The sequence below is a fragment of the Barbatula barbatula genome, assembly GCF_947034865.1.
Source record: "Barbatula barbatula genome assembly, chromosome: 21".
In the NCBI taxonomy this organism is placed as follows: domain Eukaryota; kingdom Metazoa; phylum Chordata; class Actinopteri; order Cypriniformes; family Nemacheilidae; genus Barbatula; species Barbatula barbatula.
The window spans coordinates 16,134,414-16,153,860 of NC_136784.1; the positions used below are offsets into that span (position 1 = coordinate 16,134,414).

The following is a 19,447-nucleotide window of genomic DNA, read 5'->3' on the forward strand; positions in this document are numbered from 1 at the left end:
ATTGTACCCATGTCATGTTTTGTTCTGTTACCCCCACGTGAGTCTTTGTTTTATTATTTATTAAATTATCTGTTAACCCCTTACCCGCTGTCTGCACCTGGGTCCTCTCTCCTTGTCTCACCACTCGAGAACCATGACACATATAGCCTATTAGTCGCTTTTACATTTATGCAATACAATGTAGCCATACCTGAGAAGGGTGTCCAGAGGATTCTACAACATTCATAGATACGCACCTGATTTGGGTAGCAGTAATTCATAGGCAGTGATTATGCTAATTGTGAATGAATGTTTACGAGTGATTGGAATTGATTAACATACTCATTTTACTATCAAATCTGGTGTTTACGAAGTTTTCAGCAAGGTCCGTTTTACGTGCAAATTGCTTGGAATTTGCTCATATATTTGCGAATGTTTCATGAATGAGGCTTAATGCTTTTTTCTGCACCTTTGCCTCGTTCAGTCTGGAGGAAATCCATTTCTCTTGTATCCTCTGAGGCTGAGAATCTAAATAGTGTTCTGTGCAGCTAACAACACAACAGTTCGCTCAGTTGCTTTGCTCGAACTTGCCATGGTGTCGGAACTAATACACGCGTGACGCTTGCCAAAACAAGACTGGAGGCAGCACCATATGTGGAAATGTTCAGATTAGGGGCAGTTATATTATAATAAGAGCCTCTAACTATGTCTGAATGGGGCACGAAATCTGATCGGCTCATTTTTTCTCAGGCTTGTAGAGATTGACTCACCAAAACAAGTTACTGGGTTGGGTTAGACTTTATTTTACAGTGCCCGTGTTACAGTGTAATTACACATTTTAGTATGGAGTAATACAAATAAACTACATGTACTTTCTTACGTCTGGTTTACATGAAATGACCCCTTTAATGGAGTATAAAAAACACTTTCAGTGCGACTATCGTAAACAAAACTCGACACAATCCATTTCAATAACAGCACTAAATAAACATACTGTATATCAGCATTATTGTAATGGTAACAAAGCTTGATGAAAATAAATCAGTGAATAAAGCATTGTGCTTGATTGTAGGGTGTGTTATGTCTGCAGCACACAGGTTTTTCTACAAATGTCCACTGTCTCAAAGCGGTTGCTGTTGCCTTGGCAACCACCATACCAGAACTTTGCGCATGCGTTGGCCTCCAGGTCATAGTACCACATCACACTGTATGCCCTACATGGCCCAGGGTCCAGTTCCTGACCACAGCCTCTATCTGAAAAAACAAAAGCATACATATCCAATGTTAATGCAAACATGCAATGACACACTGAGAAAGGATGTTTTTAGTTTGTAGAGATGCTGCCCTGCAAATAAATGTGATTTACCTTTTACAAAGACCTCGGGCTGAGATGGGGGTAATGGTTGTGGGGCAATTTCAGGAACAGGCACCAAGTTTGAGGGTGTCTGGGGTCCCACTGCTGGGACAGAGGACTTGGGTCCCATTGTGTTTCCTGATGGGTCTGTGGTCACTTTAGGTAGCTTGTTGGCAGACTCATTAAAAATAACATCTTCGTAGTCTAAAAGTTGATGCGAAGGGTTTTCAAACTCTGCTGAAAGACCAATCTGAGATAAAGAGAGACTTTCAGATTATTACCAGTCATAACATCAGTAAGCATAACGTTAATGGTTCTTTTATAATAATGAGAACAATATTTTGATTTTTTATATGTAATTTTTTTTAAGAAAAAGCTTAAGATTAAGTCACATTTAAAATAATGTTTTAGAAATTATTTACTTTTTTATTTAATAATTATTTATTAATACTGTAGAAGTTAATTATTTATTAAGATTTAATAGAATTGTATGATGTTTCTTTATCTTGTCAGACATTGTTGTACTCAGACATAATTAATAAAGTATTAAGCAATATTGCTATTTTTATTTTATTTTGTAAGTTAATTGAACAATTTGGTCACACTTCAGTATAGGGGGCAATTCTCGCTATTAAACCATTAATTACGTCTTTTTCCCCAATAAACTCTTAATTTGTTGCTTATTAATAGTAAGTAAGATAGTAGTTAGGTTTAGGTATTGGGAAGGATTAGGGATGTAGAATACGGTCATGCAGAATATGCGCTTTATACGTACTAATAAACAGCCAATATGACAATAATAGGCTTGCTACTAACAAGTAGTTAATAGTGAAAATTACCCCCTATGCTGACGTGTTACCAACTATTTTTAGAAAGCTTATATAGTTTTCTACATAAAAAGTTGCTAATGTTTAAGAATGTAAGAACACCTCTTTGCTCTCCGTAATGATGTAATTACTGATTGGAGCCTGATCGCTGTCTGGAACCGGACCAGGCCTGAATGGACGCAAAGCATTGCCATAATCATGTTCGCAGATCTGACTCAGCAGCCTACCCTCCAATGCTAAATCATATAAAAAAACAGAAAAACATTTAGCTAAGTAAACCATAATTTCAAGGAAATCACTTTTTTAATCTCGGTCTGGCCTACGTACAGGGCAGTGCCATAAAGTCATCAATCAAGTAGACGTATTCAGAATCCGGATCAGAGGCTAAAATGTTCATCTCATTCCTAAACTCTGTGTACTGTGGGTTGCTGCTATTCACAGCACCAATCACAAAGATCTTAATCCCATCAGCATGAGCTTCTTCCGCAGCCTCTTCCAGACTCACTGTATCCCGTACGTCCGACAGACCGTCCGTCACCACAACCGCGACCTTCCTTACACCCGGTCGGGCTGCCTGAAACAGCTGAGCAGCCCGTCGAATGGCGCTACCTGTGAAGGTCCCCTCGCCCAGGTATGGCATCATACGCACGGCAGCTTTGACACCAGCTTGGTCGGACATCTGCTGAAGGCTGGTCACCACCATGTCCACGTGACTGTAGAGCACCACCCCCACACGCGCGGCATCCCAGCTCACGGACATGCGGTCGATCAGAATGTTTACGAAATCCTTCACCACCTCAAAGTTCTCAGGACCAACACTCTCTGAGCTGTCGATAATGAAGACCAGCTCCAGAGGACTCCGGCATTTGAATCCACATCCTGCAAACAAACACCCAGAATTCAATAAATATCTCTATCCCTACAAAAATCCCTATTCAGCTTACTCTGAAAAATTTGCTGCTACAGCGATAGAGATGGTTACATACCACATATTTCCAGAATTACTCGGATCACCTCTTCTCTCTTTAATATAAACAGAGCTTTAATTTATGCAATATTTGTGTTCTGATAAAAGTGAAAAGGATGTTTTGACTCACCGACAAGCCAGGCTCTCCCTTATCTCCTGGTCGCCCCTACAATATTAGTTCAGTCTTATAAATGATAGAGTCATTTGTCAAGTAAAAACATCCTGATCCATCTAATGTAAGTAAGGACAGTGAACATTGAAAGTGCACCACATTTACCCATTCTGCTGTGTTTGCATTGATTCATGTATTATACGGAGTAAGCTTTCACTGTTATGCTGATGATACGAAACTATATTTCCTGGAAGCCTCATGAAACACAGCAATTCCATCGAAAAGTGGAATGCATAGTCGATAAGAAAAAGTGGATGAGTAACAATTTCTTATTACTGAACTCGGACAAAACAGAAGTGTTACTTATTGGACCGTAAACTGCCATACGTAACAACCAAGAATACTGCTTAACTATTGACGGATGTGCCATAAAACCCTCGTCTTGAGCAAAGAATCTTGACGTTTTATTCAATAGTACTTTGTCATTTGAGAATCATGTCGCCAACACCTTTAAAATGACTAGACATATTAAGACATCTAGAAGGCAACGAAAATTCTGTTTTCATTCACTCACTCTCAGATTCTTCCAGACCCGTATGAATGTCTTTGTTCTGCTAAACACAAAGGAAGATATTTTAAAGAGTGTAACCAAATTAATCTCCCATTTGCTGCTATTGTCATGATTCTGCCTTCTCTTGTCTTGATTTTTGGTCTAGTGGCAGAATCATGACAGACCCACACATTTTGTATGGAGGGAAACATATTATTGACAATCAGGACATAATATGTGTTTTCTCCAGTCTCATCATTGGCCCCGCCCCTCTCGTTCCTAGTATAGCGCCCAGCCGGTACCCAGCCCTGCCCAGCCGGCCTCTCAGCCAGGGACTGTCAGAGCCTCGGGGACTCCGCGCTCTCTAGCGCCTCCACCCAGAACTAAGACTGCCTCACCCTGTCCCAATCCCTCTGGACTTCCTCCCATGAACTCTTGTGTTCCCCCACCCCCCTCCCATGTTTGTTATTTTTATTATGTCACCCTAACCCTTTGGTTGTCCTTGCCTGTCTGCCCTTGGTTATGTTTACAATGTGTTGTTGGATGTTGTCTGTTTCCCAGTCAGTCTTGTACTGTTAGTTGGCTCCCTGGGTGAACGCCTGGGGCGTTCATTAAGGAGGGTCCTGTCATGATTCTGCCTTTTCAGGTCTTAATTTCCTAGTCTAGTGGCAGGATAATAATAATAATAATAAAGTGAATTTATATAGCGCTTTTCAAGTACTCAAAGTCGCTTTACAAGAAGATGCAACAAATGGGGCATTGGGCTCTGGGTAGGCAGAGGTAAAGAGATGGGTCTTGAGGCGGGACTGGAAGATGGAAAGTGAATCAGAAGTGCGAATGTCATGGGGGAGGGAGTTCTGGAGCCTGGGAGCTGCCCTAGAGAATTCTCTGTCCCCAAAACTGCGGAGTTTGGACTTTTGGATGGAGAGGAGACCGGCTGAGGTGGATCTGAGGGACCGTGAGGGTTGGTACGGGGAAAGGAGGTCAGTGAGATATGTGGGGTCCAGATGGTGAAGGGCTTTGTAGGTGAGGACCAGGATTTTGTAGGTGATCCGGTGGGAGATGGGAAGCCAGTGGAGCTGTTTAAGGACTGGAGTGATGTGATGCCAAGATTTGGAGCGGGTGATGAGTCGGGCGGCTGAGTTCTGGACCAGTCGGTTGATGTGGGTAGAGCTGATGCCGAAGAGAAGTGAGTTGCAGTAGTCCAGTCGGGAGGAGATAAAGGCATGAATGAGTCTTTCGGCAGCTGGGAGTGTGGGAGAGGGTCTGATTTTGGCGATGTTGCAGAGGTGAAAGAAGGAGGTTTTAACGACTTAGCGGATGTGAGGCTCAAGGGAGAGGGTGGAGTCAAAGATCACGCCAAGGTTGCGGGCCTGGGAGGATGGGAAGACAATGGTGCCGTCGATGGTGAGAGTGGGGTTATTGGTTTTGCTGAGTGTGGATTTGGAGCCTATGAGGAGGAATTCCGTTTTATCACTGTTGAGTTTGAGAAAGTTGTGTTGCATCCAAGTTTTAACAGCTGATAGACAGGATTTAATGTGGGAGAGGGGTGGATTGTGGGGGGATTTGGTGCTGAGATAGATCTGAATGTCATCAGCATAGCAGTGGAAGTCCAGGCTGAAGTGGCGGAATAACTGACCAAGAGGGAGGATGCAGATGAGGAAGTGGAGGGGGCCGAGTACGGAGCCTTGGGGAACGCCTTGGGTGACTGTGGCAGAGGTGTGGTTATGGAGAGAGATGAAGGGGGATCTGTTGGATAGGTAGGAATGGAGCCAGCTGAGCGCAGTACCTTCCATGCCGAGGTCTTTGAGTCTGGTGAGCAGGATGTTATGGCTCACTGTATCGAAGGCTGCACTCAGGTCGAGTAGGATGAGAATGTTGAGGGAACCGGTGTCAGCCGAGGTGAGGAGGTCATTGAGGACTTTGTGGAGGGTGGGTTCTGTGCTGTGGTGGGGCGAAAACCAGATTGGAGGGGTTTGAGTTGGTTGTTGGCATGAAGATGGGTTTGTAGTTGTGCAGCGACTATACGTTCCAGGGTTTTAGACATAAAGGGGAGATTGGATATTGGGCGGTAATTGTTAAGGGAGGAGGGATCGAGACCAGGTTTTTTAAGGATTGGGGTGACAGCGGCAGTTTTGAGGGCAGAGGGGACAATTCCAAGGGACAGTGAGGAGTTGAAGAGTTTAGTGAGGTAGGGGCACAGCACGGGGAGGCAGGACTTCAGGAGTGGAGTAGGGAGGGGGTCAAGGGAGCAGGTGGTGGGTGTGGAAGAGCAGATGAGTTTTGAGATTTCTGGGGGAGTTACCGGGTAAACTGGGTGAGGAGGCAGTGAGGAGGGGGGGTTGGGAAGTCGGCAGGGACGGGAAGAAGAGGAGTTGTGGTGGGTGCTGGAGTAGATCCTGGGAGGTGAGAAACAGGGGATAGGGATTGGTAAATGTTGTGAATTTTATCAGCAAAAAAGTGAAGGAATGAGTTGCAGAGATCAGGAGTAGAGGTAGGGAGGGTGTCGGTCCAAGGCTTGATGAGATTGTTCATTGTGGAGAAGAGGGTTCTGGGGTTTTGGCAGGGGTCGGTGAGAATGGTGGAAAGGTAGGCGGCTTTGGCAGCAATGAGGGCATCTTTGTAGGCAGTGAGATGAAGTTTGTAGGCTTCATGATGGACTGTGAGGGATGATTTATTTATCAGACGTTCAAGTTGGCGGCCAGTTTGCTTCCTTTTCCGTAGCGCAGATGTGTACCAGGGTGAAGAGGAGTTAAAAGTGACAGTTTTTGTTTTGAGGGGGGCCAGTGTGTTGAGGGAGGTAGACAAAGTGGAGTTGAGGTGGTTGGTGATGTCGTCAGGGGAAGTGAGGGTTGAGTCCAGGTGGAGAGTGGCGGAGAGCAGGTGTCGATTTGACAGGGCCACGTGTTTTGTGTGGAGAGAAACATATTATTGTCAGTCATGACATAATGTGTTCTCTCCTGTCTCGTCTCTGGCCCCGCCCCTCATGTTTCCTCGTTAGCTTCCCCTGAGTGTTTCATTACCCACACCTGTCCCTTGTTAATTATCCTTTGTTAGTTTCTCTATTTAATGCCCTCATGTCTATTGTCTTGTGCTCGTTCGTTGTGCCTGTGTCTTGGCTCGTGTACATGTTTCCTGCCTTGTGTTCCCAGTTACCTTGTTCGTGTTCTTGATCCTGATAACCCCTTTGTGTATTTTGAAGTGCCTTGTTTATTGTTCCTGTTTGTTTATTTATGCCCCCTCGTGGGAAGTCTTTATTTTCTGTACCTTGCCTTAGTTCAGTTTTCCCCCATCGTGGGTGTTTGTTTTGTGGGAAGTTATTGTTTAACTTCCACTGCTGCCTGGAATTGGGTTCTACCTCCACGATCGTGACAGCTTGTTCATTGTACTTGTTCAGGTTCCTAGTACTGTATTCTTGCCTTGCCCGTTGTCTACCATCCCTGTGTTTAAGACGTTGTGTTGTTGTTCTTATTTAGTTTGTTTTTGCCCTCCTTGTGGGAAGTGTTTGTTTTCTGTTTTGTATTTTAGTCTTGTTAGTGTTTTCCCCCATCGTGGGTGTTTTGGTTTTGTTATTTATATAGTAAAGTCTTGTTAACCCCTTCACCGCTGCCAGCACTTGGGTTCTTCCACCACATTCACGACAGCCATAGAGAAAATAAATACTATGGGAGTCAATGGAGGATGAGATCTGTCGAACAAAGATATGTATACAGATTTGTAAATGGTGACAGAATTTTCGTTTTTGGGTGAACCTTACCAATATAAAATTCCCAATTTTTTGGTGTATACAGAGCCAGTAATGGCCATTATTAATAATCGAATCAAAGTTGTGAAGTTATTGTTTTATCTTTGGTGCCCCCATATGGATTTTATTTCCAGAAAATAGAAACTATAAAACCGTTGGGCAGCACAAACTCATATTTCAGTATGCCACCATTGGTGTTTTGGGGATGCTCGTATGTACCTATAGTAACTGCTCATCAGGTGAGAGGGTGGTCTAGTTCAAAAGCATCTGTAGTACCTTGGGTCCTGTTTGTCCAGGTATTCCATGTTCTCCTCTCCCTCCCTTTTTTCCATGTTCCCCCTTCAGGCCTCTGTTGCCCTGAAACCACAAGCCTAAATGATTGTATCTTTGTATTTCAAACGTTTAATTATATTACACTCTGCCAGTGTTTGCATATCTGTTACCTTATCTCCTGGCGGACCATCACCTGGAAACCCCCTAGGGCCGAGGGATCCTTGAAACCCTGGCTCCCCCTGTTGTTATTATGAAAAAATGTTTGTTTAGACATTACATAAAGCTGTAAGGCTGAGCTAGTTGTTGGCAGTATGATCATTGTGTTTTTACCTTGGGACCTTGAATGCCCTCCCCTGGAATGCCTGGTGGACCAGGAGCGCCAGTCTGGCCCATTGCACCCTTTAAAATACCAGATTTATATTTAGTATTAAGTAAGTTCTGAGGAAATTTCCTTTAAAAAAAGGCAATTTTCAACCTTTGGTCCCAGCAGTCCAATTCCTGGAGTCCCTGTAGGGCCCGGAGCACCAGAAAAGCCCCTATCTCCCTGAGAACAAACAACATTCTAAATAGTAACAGCAATAGTTGTGAATAAATTAAATAGATCATCGTTAGTTTGGTGTAGTAACAAAACCTTTGGTCCAGGAATTCCATGTCCTTCAGGTCCAACTTCACCTGGCAGCCCAGGTAACCCTAGAAGTCCCTAAGAAAATATCACATTGATCAATTTTACTATTTTTCTTTTTGTTTTGTTTGTCAAATATAAATTAAGTCTCCATCACACACCTGGGGTCCAGGGTAACCCTCTCCCTTTATTCCTTGTGGCCCTATCAGCCCCGGACTTCCTCGATCACCCTGAAACGTTCCAAGATTTGGCTTAAATTTGGTAAAATAATTCCATAAATAAAATAGTACGAGAACATGTTTCATATAGTATTACCTTTGGTCCCGCAGTCCCAACCCCAGGTTCTCCATCAGGACCTTGGGGACCTGGTGGTCCTGATTCACCCTAACAAACCCAAAAAACATGCATAACAAATAAATGGTAAAGAATGTGTGTAAAAAAATCTGATGTAAAATCAAATAATGCCCATAAAAGTCACTGTAAAAGGTTCACTTGTGTACAATGATTGATTATTGGTTAGAAGTCATGCACCTTCGAACCAGTTAATCCACGGCCCGGTGGTCCCGGTAAACCCACCATACCAAAACTTCCTGGTTCTCCCTGTAAAATGTAAGAAAATCTTATTAAGATAGTTAAATCGATTATCCCATGTATGCTTAATTTTCTATCTTATAGTGCTGTGTAATGTAATAAAGAGTGCTGTTTTATTTAAAAGTTTATTTTGTTTAACATCTAAATGTCTTGTAATAGTAAGGCAAATTTGAGGAAAAAAACGACCAGTGTAACAACAGTACTTTGTACATTCACGCAAATTCAAAAAAAGCCTTCATGATCCATAACAGTTACTTATCCAGTTTCAAAGCAGATATATAAAATATTTAAGTATTATAAAGTAAAATATGGAATTGTGTAGATAATAATAAACACATATTTTAAAACATTAATTACATTTTTATAATCACTGCAATAATTCATTATTATTATTATGATTGTTGATTATTTTAATAATTATTATTAACATAATGTAATAATTTATTTATTTAGTATTATTATTTTATTATTTATAAATTTTCTTTGTCTTTCATGACAAACTTTTAAATAAATTTTTTATCATCAAAACTTGTAGAATCACTGCAATAAAGTATGTATTTATTACAACAATAAGTAATTCATTTATTATGTCAGTGTATAATATTATTTTATTATTATTTTAAAAAATTATAACTAAATTATTTTTTCTACTATTCAATATTTTTATTTGTCTTTCATTATCTTTTTAATAAAATGTTTAATCATCAAGACTTTTATAATCAATGCTATAATATGTTAATATTATATTATTATAATATTTATTTCTTTTGATTACTATTATTGTTGTTGTTGTTATTTAAGATACTTTCAATATTATTATTTAATTATTTTAACTATTATGAAGTATTTTTTGTCTTTCATGACTTTAAATGATCATATGTGTTATATTGTGCAATATTACACCTTGCATTACTGTACATAAAGTAGCAGCAACAGCACAATAGTGTGTGCCTCACTTTTAATATCTTGACTACGTTTTTAAAAGAGGTAAACTGTTGCCTAGTGACTGATAGATCAATATATCATAGCTTTTATTCTCGTATTATAAAATCCGGGGAAGCATGTCCATTATTGCGTAAATCATAAGCAGCCTTAAAAGCCTAAAACCTGTTCAAGACATGTAAAAAGTCATAGAATCATAAAATCTAACATTCCAAACTTCTAAACACGACGACCTTGACATGAACCCCCACATTCCCTTTCCAAAAAAAGATTGAATGTGTTTCATTACATTCACTGCGCCACCCACCTTGGCCCCTGGGGGTCCCACTGTTCCTGAACTTCCTGGGAGACCCCGAGGTCCTCTATCACCCCGGTCCCCCTGAAAAAGATTTATATTTATTACAATATTCATCATATTCAACATATTTACATTCTCTATTATTAGATGATTACATTGTATTTGAATTGTTTAGTTTTTTACATTTTTCAAAACAAATATTCCCAATTGTCCTATTGTGATTTTTAAAATTGTCAAATTACATGACATATTTTAAAACCTCATAAGATTTTACATGTTAAAGGTTTTGTGCAGTTTAAATATAAAATGTAAAATATAATTTCTTGTTAAAGTTATTAAACTTTTTTGCATTGAAGTAATCCGATTTGTGGAAATTTGTGCATCATTGTCATTAAAATAAGTACAACATTAGTTTTTTGGCCTGGTATTGTTATTGGCAACTTTCAACTTTACACTAGTATGTGGTATAGCCTGAAACATCTACAGTAAATGACTGATTTGATCTGTAAACACATTGCAGTACATAAATGTCTGCTTTTTACTGTGACGTAAATCTGCAATGAGTGATATAAAATATGTCTCTCAATTTCACCTACATGGGTAAACCGTGATTACTGGAAAGGTCCTTTCAAATGTGTGACTCTACTTTCAAGACTATTGATCAATGTTTGCAATGCTGTGCCCACATTTTAACTATAACTTGATCTAATGGCATAGAATATAACATGTGGAACATTGGAAACGGCAATGTACAGTACCTTCTCACCAGGAATTCCTTTTCCTGGTGCGCCCTCTGCACCTCGATCGCCCGGTAAACCCATCTCACCCTAAAGTTAAAAAAAAAATATATAAAGTAAAAATACTTTGCTAAATATTGTGACAATACATTACACACGTTAATTTGAAATACAGAAAGGAGAAAATGAATAGAAAAATTTACATTTATATTTACATTTATAAAATCAACCACTCGCCCCTGAAAACACTGTATATGTATATACATTATATGTGTGTGTGTTTATAAAGAGAGAGAGAGAGAGAGATTAACACCATGATTTTATTTTAAATGACCAACCATAATCTGATTAGAACGAACCCATCACTCATAATAAACATCTTTCCAACCTTTTGACCCACAGATCCATCTTCTCCTGGGATTCCAGGAAAACCGGCTGCTCCATCTGCTCCTGGCTCTCCCTAAAATTACAGATTCGCCACTGCTACATAGAACATTTATGTGCCGATTTGTGTGTATTGAAACACGTATTTTGTCCATACAATACTGTACCTTTGACCCAGGTTCTCCGGTTCCTCTCTCACCTTGAAGTCCAGACTCTCCTGGAAAGCCCTGGTCTCCCTTTGAACAAATGCAAGATACACGGTACATGTTATGTACTGTAGAATTAAACATAAAACAAACAACTTCACAAAAATGTAATAAAACTGAGTACAAAATGATAACACTGCCACACAGCCCAATTGTTTTACAAGGTAAATAATACATTTCATTTACAGCACTTACCCACAGTCTCTTAAGATATTTTCCTTTTAATACTAGATTGACACAATGTACCTTTGGGCCAACTTTCCCCACTCCAGAAGGGCCTTTTGTGCCGGGTGGTCCTATGAGCCCCTGGTCACCCTGTACCAAGACGTGACATAATAAAAGCATTTAAAATGAAAAGGTGCTTTTTTAAACTATGAATTGCTGCAGAGTCATTGGTATGTGAAGAACATTTGCCTTCTCTCCCTGGATCCCTGCTCCTGGAAATCCCATCAGTCCAGGTACACCTGGCTCCCCGATGTTACCCTACAAAAACAGATGTTCTCAGAGCGGTGTCTTATGACTACATGTGATACTCCATCATCACTTTAACATAATTCTTTTGTAAAAAATGCCATACCTTCTCCCCCTTGTTGCCAATCCCTGGCAATCCCCTAAAACCTTTAGGGCCCTCAAATCCTCTGTCACCCTAAAACCAGTGTAGTAAACAACAGAGCTGATTTTTCATGGACATTCCTGTACAGCTATCACATTGAAGCTGGTGAATGGAGTTATCTGTTGTTAACTCTTGCCTTTGGTCCTGGCGATCCCTCCCCTGGGAAACCTTGGCTTCCTTGAACTCCTTGGGGTCCTGGTGGGCCCTAAACAGATATACTACTTATTAGTAGTCTATAATACACACTTGGTGGATAGGATGTATACTGTAAATATGAGAATGTTTAACGCCCTGTAGTGGTGCCAATAAAGTATGATTCACGTCAGTTTAATATACAGTAGCTTGTCCTGTAAACTCACAGGGTGTCCTGGCTCGCCTATACCAGTAGGTCCGAGTGGCCCAGGTCTCCCCTGGTTGCCTTTGTCCCCCTTAGCAAACACAAACAGTTATTTTATGTGATTCTTCTATGATTACAGACCAGATTTGTATTTATATTGTATTGTGTTTTATAATTATTGTTTTGAAAAGAAAGGAGCAAGATATTTGTGGAACACAACATTTATAAAAAGTTAAAAGATTACTTTTGAACCAGGAAACCCAATGCCAGGGTCACCTGAAGGTCCGGTGGGTCCACTGGGTCCTCGTTCACCCTCAGAAAGAGGTCATCGTTATTCCTTGTTATTTTCTTATTGTTATGATAACCATTTATAATGTCACATCTTTAAGGTGTCTTATCTTCTTACTTTAGGTCCAATAGGGCCCTCAGGGCCTATGTCACCAGGACTGCCAGTTGGCCCCTGAAATAAAAATCGAATCAATTAGTCGTCTTTATCATCATCTCACATTCAATACATTGACATATACTGTACGTTAAAGTAAGTTTAACTGACAGAATACAATGGTTGAAATTCTTCTGCTAAGGACTGTCAGAGGAACGTTCATTCAGTAATATACTAGATAATACCCTAAGTCATTTCTCTAAACGCTTGAATACAGACAATGTAAAAATCTAATAAAGTTTTACTTCCGATGCATGTCCGGTAAAATACACCCATAGGATTGTTTTTGCGAATGTGCAAATTTCCAAAAAAAGTTAAGTAAATCTTTTACTAGCTGTTTTTTACAGTGAACTATTCCATCAGTCGCCATCAATGTGATATCTCAGGACAACCACAACAGCCTAACGGATTTGCCATCACAAGAGATAAGGCTGTGTGGGAAATGGAAACATGATGTGACCTTTCTAAAACCGAATGGATGTTTTAACAGTGGCTGCTGTCAACGCGCCAAAATCACTGCGACGAAAAATAAAGGAGATGAGCTAGAGACAATAACCCTCCGTGCTTATGCTAACCCCGATAGACAAAGAAAGCTGTGACCCGGGAACAATGCAGTGAAGGCCTGAATCTAGTGTATGGATATCGCTTAATCCCACGATCACATTCCATATGTGCAGGAGCTGGAGAAGCCATCTAACTATGACGGTCTGTATCTTTGTATTCATGATCATTTCCTCGCTGAAGTAAAGTATGTAACGTTTTCATTCATAAGTCTGTAGTGCTTTTGTTCTAGACATGAGGAAATGTACATATATAAATGTGGCATTCATAGATAGAATCTCATAAAGACAAGACAAAATGTATAAAAGGGCCAACCGGATCTCCTTTTGGTCCTTGAGATCCTGGGGGTCCATCTGGGCCCTGTGGAAATAAGGTAAGGGGTGAAAAACAGACACCAGCAAAGACCACAGACCCAGAAAATTACATCTGTAAACTCCTACTTGAACTCCTTTCATTCCCAGGGTGCCACACTCTCCTTTAACTCCCTACCGAGCAGAGAAAGAGAGACAGTGAAAGCTATAGTTGTTTTGTTCTGTCTAATTTTACCTACAGTATTGTGTATCACCCTTTCAAATACATGAAATAAAATCCCATAAAATACTTAACGTCAAATATACAAACCTTTTCTCCTTTAGCTCCTCGTTGTCCCTGTAACAAAGCAACCGAACAACGAAACGGATCAGTAAACAAAACAAACATAAAGCCACGGAAATAATTAAGAGACCATTCCAAATTTTCATTAAATCATCAATTCCAGATGTATTGTGTCCATTCCAGTCCAGTGTCTGTTGAAATTCAACTAAATCAAACCTCAGGAGTAACATAAAGTCGTCCGACAGCAATGCGAACGACATTAAACACACTAAAACTGTGATAAAAATCCAGGTTATCACATAAAAAAAATATTATTATTTTTAATGTTCAAAAGTGAATATGAACTTGTATTATTTGCAGTATTTGAGGTCTGATTAAATAAGGAGCATCGTTTCTGTTACTTTGACCTGTTTCTCCTCAGTTGTTTATACAACAATATTAATAGTTGCATTTTGATAATGAAAATAAGTGATGTAAAAGAATATAATACCCTTATACCCTCTAATCCGGGACGCCCGTTTAAGCCTGATTCCCCCTGTGAATAACAAGGGAATATATTACATGATAAAAATTGGAGTGCTAAGAATATGGATGCTTGCATTAGACATAAGACGACACTTACCCTAAATCCTCTTGGTCCAGCAGGTCCATCAAATCCCGGATCCCCTTGTTTACCCTTTGCAAGAAAGAACAGCAGACACCTTTCGAATCATGCATTTTACATAACATTAAAAAACTCAGCCATTAACTTCTAGCGACTGCTATCAGCTCAGACATCACTTATGGCAACAGTCTTTTTAATAGGCATTCTTTTAAATAGGCATCAAAACTGAGCCAACTGAAAAGTTTAGACGCAACAGTCAAAGTAAATTTGTTTTTTCACAGTGTGGATAAATCTAATTCTTTAAGGTCTGAACTCTCACTTAGAGTGAATTATTAAGCATTGGTGTGGTTTTATATTATCTCTGCCAAGTTCACTGCATTAGATTTGTAACCTTTCTGTGCTGCATGTTGTGAAGCCGTACATATACTGAAATGAAAGTGATGCCAGGAAGAAAGCATATTTACAAGGTTAGATTGAACCATCAAAATAGGAAGAGTATGGAACGAAATTGAGCAAATTATTTATCTTACAACCTCAAAAATGATTAGACAAAGAGGCAAACTTCTGGGTGTATTGTAAATGTGTTTTACCTCTTTGAACTAAACACATTTATTTGAACAATAAGCAAAGATGTCTATTGTCAGATGTAAATTTAGGCTACTACTCTATTTGAATTCTCATCTGAACAGAGGAGCTATAGGACCTACTACATTTGCAGTATGTGAATTCCTGGCCTTTAATGTGCCACCTGCTCTGCTCTGCCCGAACACCAGGTTTAGAACAACAGAGCAGAGGGATTACTGTTGACCAGATCAGGTCAGGCTTTTCTCAATCTTTGAAACAACATTGTTTCCCATATTATGAAGCAAAGTTTATTTTAAGGTCTGCCATGAGGAAAGAAAAATTAGAAAGATAAACTCACTGGATTTCCTGGACGTCCCCTCTCTCCTTTCTCACACAGACAAGATTTGGACTGTGGACACTGTAACAGAGGTTTGAAATGATTTTCTAACAACCTACAAGTGATGGAACTGGATAAGAGAGTAATGTATCTAAAACATACTCACAACTGTGTTAGCGATTTCACTCTGTAAAGAGAGTAGACAACATTACAATTAGACTTACTGTATGTACACTGAAACTGATGGGAACATATTGTGTGTATGTGAATAGAAATAAACAATGCAGATCTTAGACGTCTTGGGGCCCTATGCATACCTTTGTGATGAGCCCTGGTCAAAGCAGTTAAAATTAGATAAACTTAACTGTAAACTATAAGAAATAAAAATTATACATCAATTAACACGCTTAAATGAATTAAAACTGAAAGAACATTAAACTGACAGTAAAAACAATGCAGTATAGCATTTGGATTCACTTTTTTTTACCTTACCTTACGCAAATGTGATGTGTTTTTTACTAACCAAATGCGTGATTAACTTATTAAAATAAAGCATGATAAATGCAGTTTACTCAAGAAAGCTAAGCATACGAAAACACATTATCTAAATGTGATGTCCCAAATATGACATATTATCAAGGGCAAGCGAAATACAGTGAATTGCAGTGGTGTGCATTAAAGCAGAGACATGAACACTGTACAGTTTTATGACTGTAAGTCATTCCCTGTAAATGATATTGAGCTTAATGGTTCGTTTTGTGTATGAACCCATACAATAGTGAAATAAAAATAATTATTGTAATAAATATCAAACATCTAAAAGTGTATATTAATGTGTATGTGACTTTAGAGACGGTCCCTAAATTCAGGACTATGAAACGTCCAACGTCAAACCAACTGTATGCCAGCTGACAAATACTTAATTTGTGAATCTGTACATGCATTTGGCAAAACTAAGAAGACTTTGAAATTGTACAAAAACACATGCCTTCAGGTTCTTTTGCATCAAGTTGTTATAAAAAGTTATAGCGTCTTGTTTACATTATAGTGTTTTTGATTCGGTACTCATGTGGGCCCCCTGGTGGTGCAGGGGCCCTAGGCAACTTGAGTACGATAGTTTGCATATAGGAAGGATCGGCACTGGAATTAAGGATGATACTGTTTGTACAACATGTGAGTAGAATTGAAAGATGCTTAGGATTAAAACATTCTAATTTAAATGATATCCTGATCAAATGGGAGCTGGGGGTGGAGGTGGGTTACTGTTAGACCTCTGATAGCATGTGGTGGCATATTGCTTATGGCACGCCAATGAGACTATTTTAATGTAGAGGTAGAATAAACATACTTTGCCATTGGCTATGAATTATCTGAAAGCCAATCAGTTTGATTCATTCACATCGATGTGCTAGTCGATTGGCTCACAGATCGCATCATCTCACCATTATCGCTGCTCAGACTCCAAACACTCACCATTTCTCTGTAAAGTTTTTCATCCAGCTGTGTGTCAGTGAGGCTGAACATGTGCTGCTGTGGCGGTGCACTGGCGATAGATCTCAGTCTACCATAATCCTGGTCATCTATTCCGGGTCCTGACAGCCCAATGACAAACATACGGATGTTGCGGTTTTTGGCATCTGCGGCTGTGCTCACAGCGTTGGGGCTGCGTGGGTGGTCCACCCCATCCGTCAGCAGAATTGCGGCTCTCAGACTGCTGCCATCGGTTTCTCTGGTGAACATCTGGGTGGCGTTGGAGATGGCGTAAGCTGAGTAGGTCCCATGGCCGATGTAGGACATAGCATCCACTTTGCTTTGAAAAACATCAATGTCCTGCCAGTCTCGAAAGTTGTGTTCAACAGAGACTGTGCTGCTGTACTGCAGGATGGCGAGTCTCACCCGCATCCGCCATTCTGGCACCTGCAGCTGCATCAGTCTGGTGCTGAAACGCAACACAAAATCTTTCTGCTTCTCAAACAAAAGCATCACGGCCCTCTCAGAGCTGTCCACCAAGAAAGCCACCTCCACTGGACAAAAAAGAGCTAGTAATGCAGAAGAATATAAGAATAACATTGAACATTGAAATTAAGTAGACCGGCATAATGACAAAAACAAGAGATAAATAAATAGATTAAAAGAAAAAAGAAGGAAATAGAATATATACAATGTTCGCAAATTGGGCTTCTTACGTTTGCCTTCATTTAGGATGACATTGGTATTAGGCTTTTGTCTGTGTTTTCTTCTGCTCTGGCTTTTCACCCTCCAGGACAACATCAGCAGCAGGAGACACAGCATCACTCTACACTCCATCCTTCCTGCTTATTTAAACCTTCAGTATCTACACAAATAAAACATGTTATACTAATTGTTTGCCCTTACATTATATATTTACCTCTGGTTCTATGGCAATTGTAAAGAGCCAATCATTGGTAACTAAACTAAAAAAATATATTATTATAAAAAATAATAATACGATTGTATTTTCGTCAAATCTTTGCAAGCTTTAGAATTTTGTTTGTTTAACTTTTAATTTTTTAGCAACAGTGGTGGGTAAACTCAGTTATATTTTAGAAAATCAAGCTTATTACTGTAACTACACTGTAAAAAAGCATAATTTTACAGAATTTTACCGTTCGCTTTTTGCTGATTTTTCACGTATAATGTATAACATTTTAATTTGACATAACAGTTATTTTTCATATATTTTAAGGAAGCCTGCTTTATATTTCTGGCGCCCCAGCTTCTGGAAAATGTCCTTTTTTAAAGGATTTTTTACACTCTATTTTTGAAATACGGTCAAAATCCATTAAATTACACAAAAGACAGCATATTTACAAGAAAAACAGAGAAAACCCTGTAATTTTACCAGAAATTATATACGTTAGATTTATACATTTTTTACAGTGTCTGGACACTTAACTAAAGTTACAATGGTACATATTTGCCATAGAATATCTTGAATTTGCAGCTCAGTTCATTAACAACAGCACATATCTGACTGACTGACTGACTACAATGATATTTTGAACTATTATCGCATTGGTCATTTTTTGAAAGTTTACATATAATACCATAAAGTTGTGTTTAAACCTCACATCATGTAAGCGTTGCTGTTATTTATAAAGAACACAATCTGGAACAAACATAGTCATTTAACAATTGTAATAGATATTGAATATGTTTAATAATTTTAGCTATGTGTGCATCATTGTGTATATATATAAATATTCATATAGAAAGACTATGTTACTATATTCTTCAGAATCAATACAATTTATAATGGAATTGATTAATATCACAATGAGTGTATTCAGATTGACCCTTACCGGATTGTTCACTGACGTACTATCTGTCTCCTTAATAATCCAGTCAGATCACGTATGACCAATTGCTCATTGTGTGTGATATCCTGATAGGAAAGTGTTCGAAGCAAAAGAGCCAAGGTTTCATCGAGGGCCAGACATATAGTCTCTTATAAAGAAATACTGTCCTTACACTGTCTCAGTCTCGGTGTGTCAGTTTCCTGCAGTAACCGGTCGAATGCTCTGGGACTCGTAGAGTTTAACCTCCTTTTTGTGTAAGGGAGGGAGGTTATTCTGACATGGATAATTCTTGTTTCTTTAAACATTTTACATCTCAGCTGCAACACACACATTGGGAAAGTATGAAAATGTGTCTTGAAAACATAATATTACTGATTATAGTATAACTGTAGTTATTAAGACTACTCTAGGCAGGTGGTAAAGGAAAATCCTTAAAGAAATCTGCAGGTCCAAACTAGAGTTTTGTCCCCAAGCTAATTTTGTTTCAG

At 39.3% G+C, this 19,447-nt stretch overlaps 1 protein-coding gene across 2 annotated transcripts; it reads right to left on the reverse strand.

The window, feature by feature from the left end:
* Positions 1 to 760: 760 nt before the first annotated feature.
* Positions 761 to 19,183, reverse strand: col28a1a (collagen, type XXVIII, alpha 1a). 2 transcript variants are annotated; one of them, XM_079485660.1, is made up of 35 exons: positions 18,963 to 19,183; positions 17,826 to 17,974; positions 17,113 to 17,678; positions 15,806 to 15,826; positions 15,661 to 15,720; positions 14,757 to 14,810; positions 14,625 to 14,669; positions 14,162 to 14,188; positions 13,981 to 14,025; positions 13,856 to 13,900; positions 12,944 to 12,997; positions 12,782 to 12,850; positions 12,560 to 12,628; positions 12,337 to 12,405; positions 12,165 to 12,233; positions 12,002 to 12,070; positions 11,834 to 11,902; positions 11,549 to 11,617; positions 11,386 to 11,457; positions 11,019 to 11,087; positions 10,270 to 10,341; positions 8,961 to 9,029; positions 8,745 to 8,813; positions 8,591 to 8,659; positions 8,439 to 8,507; positions 8,283 to 8,351; positions 8,138 to 8,206; positions 7,978 to 8,046; positions 7,811 to 7,891; positions 3,258 to 3,293; positions 3,147 to 3,183; positions 2,488 to 3,039; positions 2,263 to 2,396; positions 1,346 to 1,435; positions 761 to 1,233 (listed from the first exon to the last, which is right to left on the reverse strand). In XM_079485660.1, exons 2-34 carry the CDS (start codon positions 17,944 to 17,946, stop codon positions 1,349 to 1,351), a joined length of 3,144 nt encoding a protein of 1,047 aa, XP_079341786.1. In that variant the 5' UTR covers positions 17,947 to 17,974; positions 18,963 to 19,183; the 3' UTR covers positions 761 to 1,233; positions 1,346 to 1,348. The 2 variants fall into 2 exon arrangements, with proteins under 2 accessions (XP_079341786.1, XP_079341785.1); XM_079485659.1 differs by having other exon boundaries at positions 1,346 to 1,583.
* Positions 19,184 to 19,447: the final 264 nt, after the last annotated feature.

Coding starts and splice junctions, on each gene's coding strand:
- col28a1a (XM_079485659.1), bottom strand. CDS start 17,946: ATGGAGTGTAGAGTGATGCTGTGTCTCCTGCTGCTGATGTTGTCCTGG. Junction 14,811..15,660: donor GGGGACGTCCAGGAAATCCA/GTGAGTTTATCT, acceptor TTTCTTGCAAAG/GGTAAACAAGGGGATCCGGG. Junction 11,458..11,548: donor CCGGAGAACCTGGGTCAAAG/GTACAGTATTGT, acceptor CTGTAATTTTAG/GGAGAGCCAGGAGCAGATGG.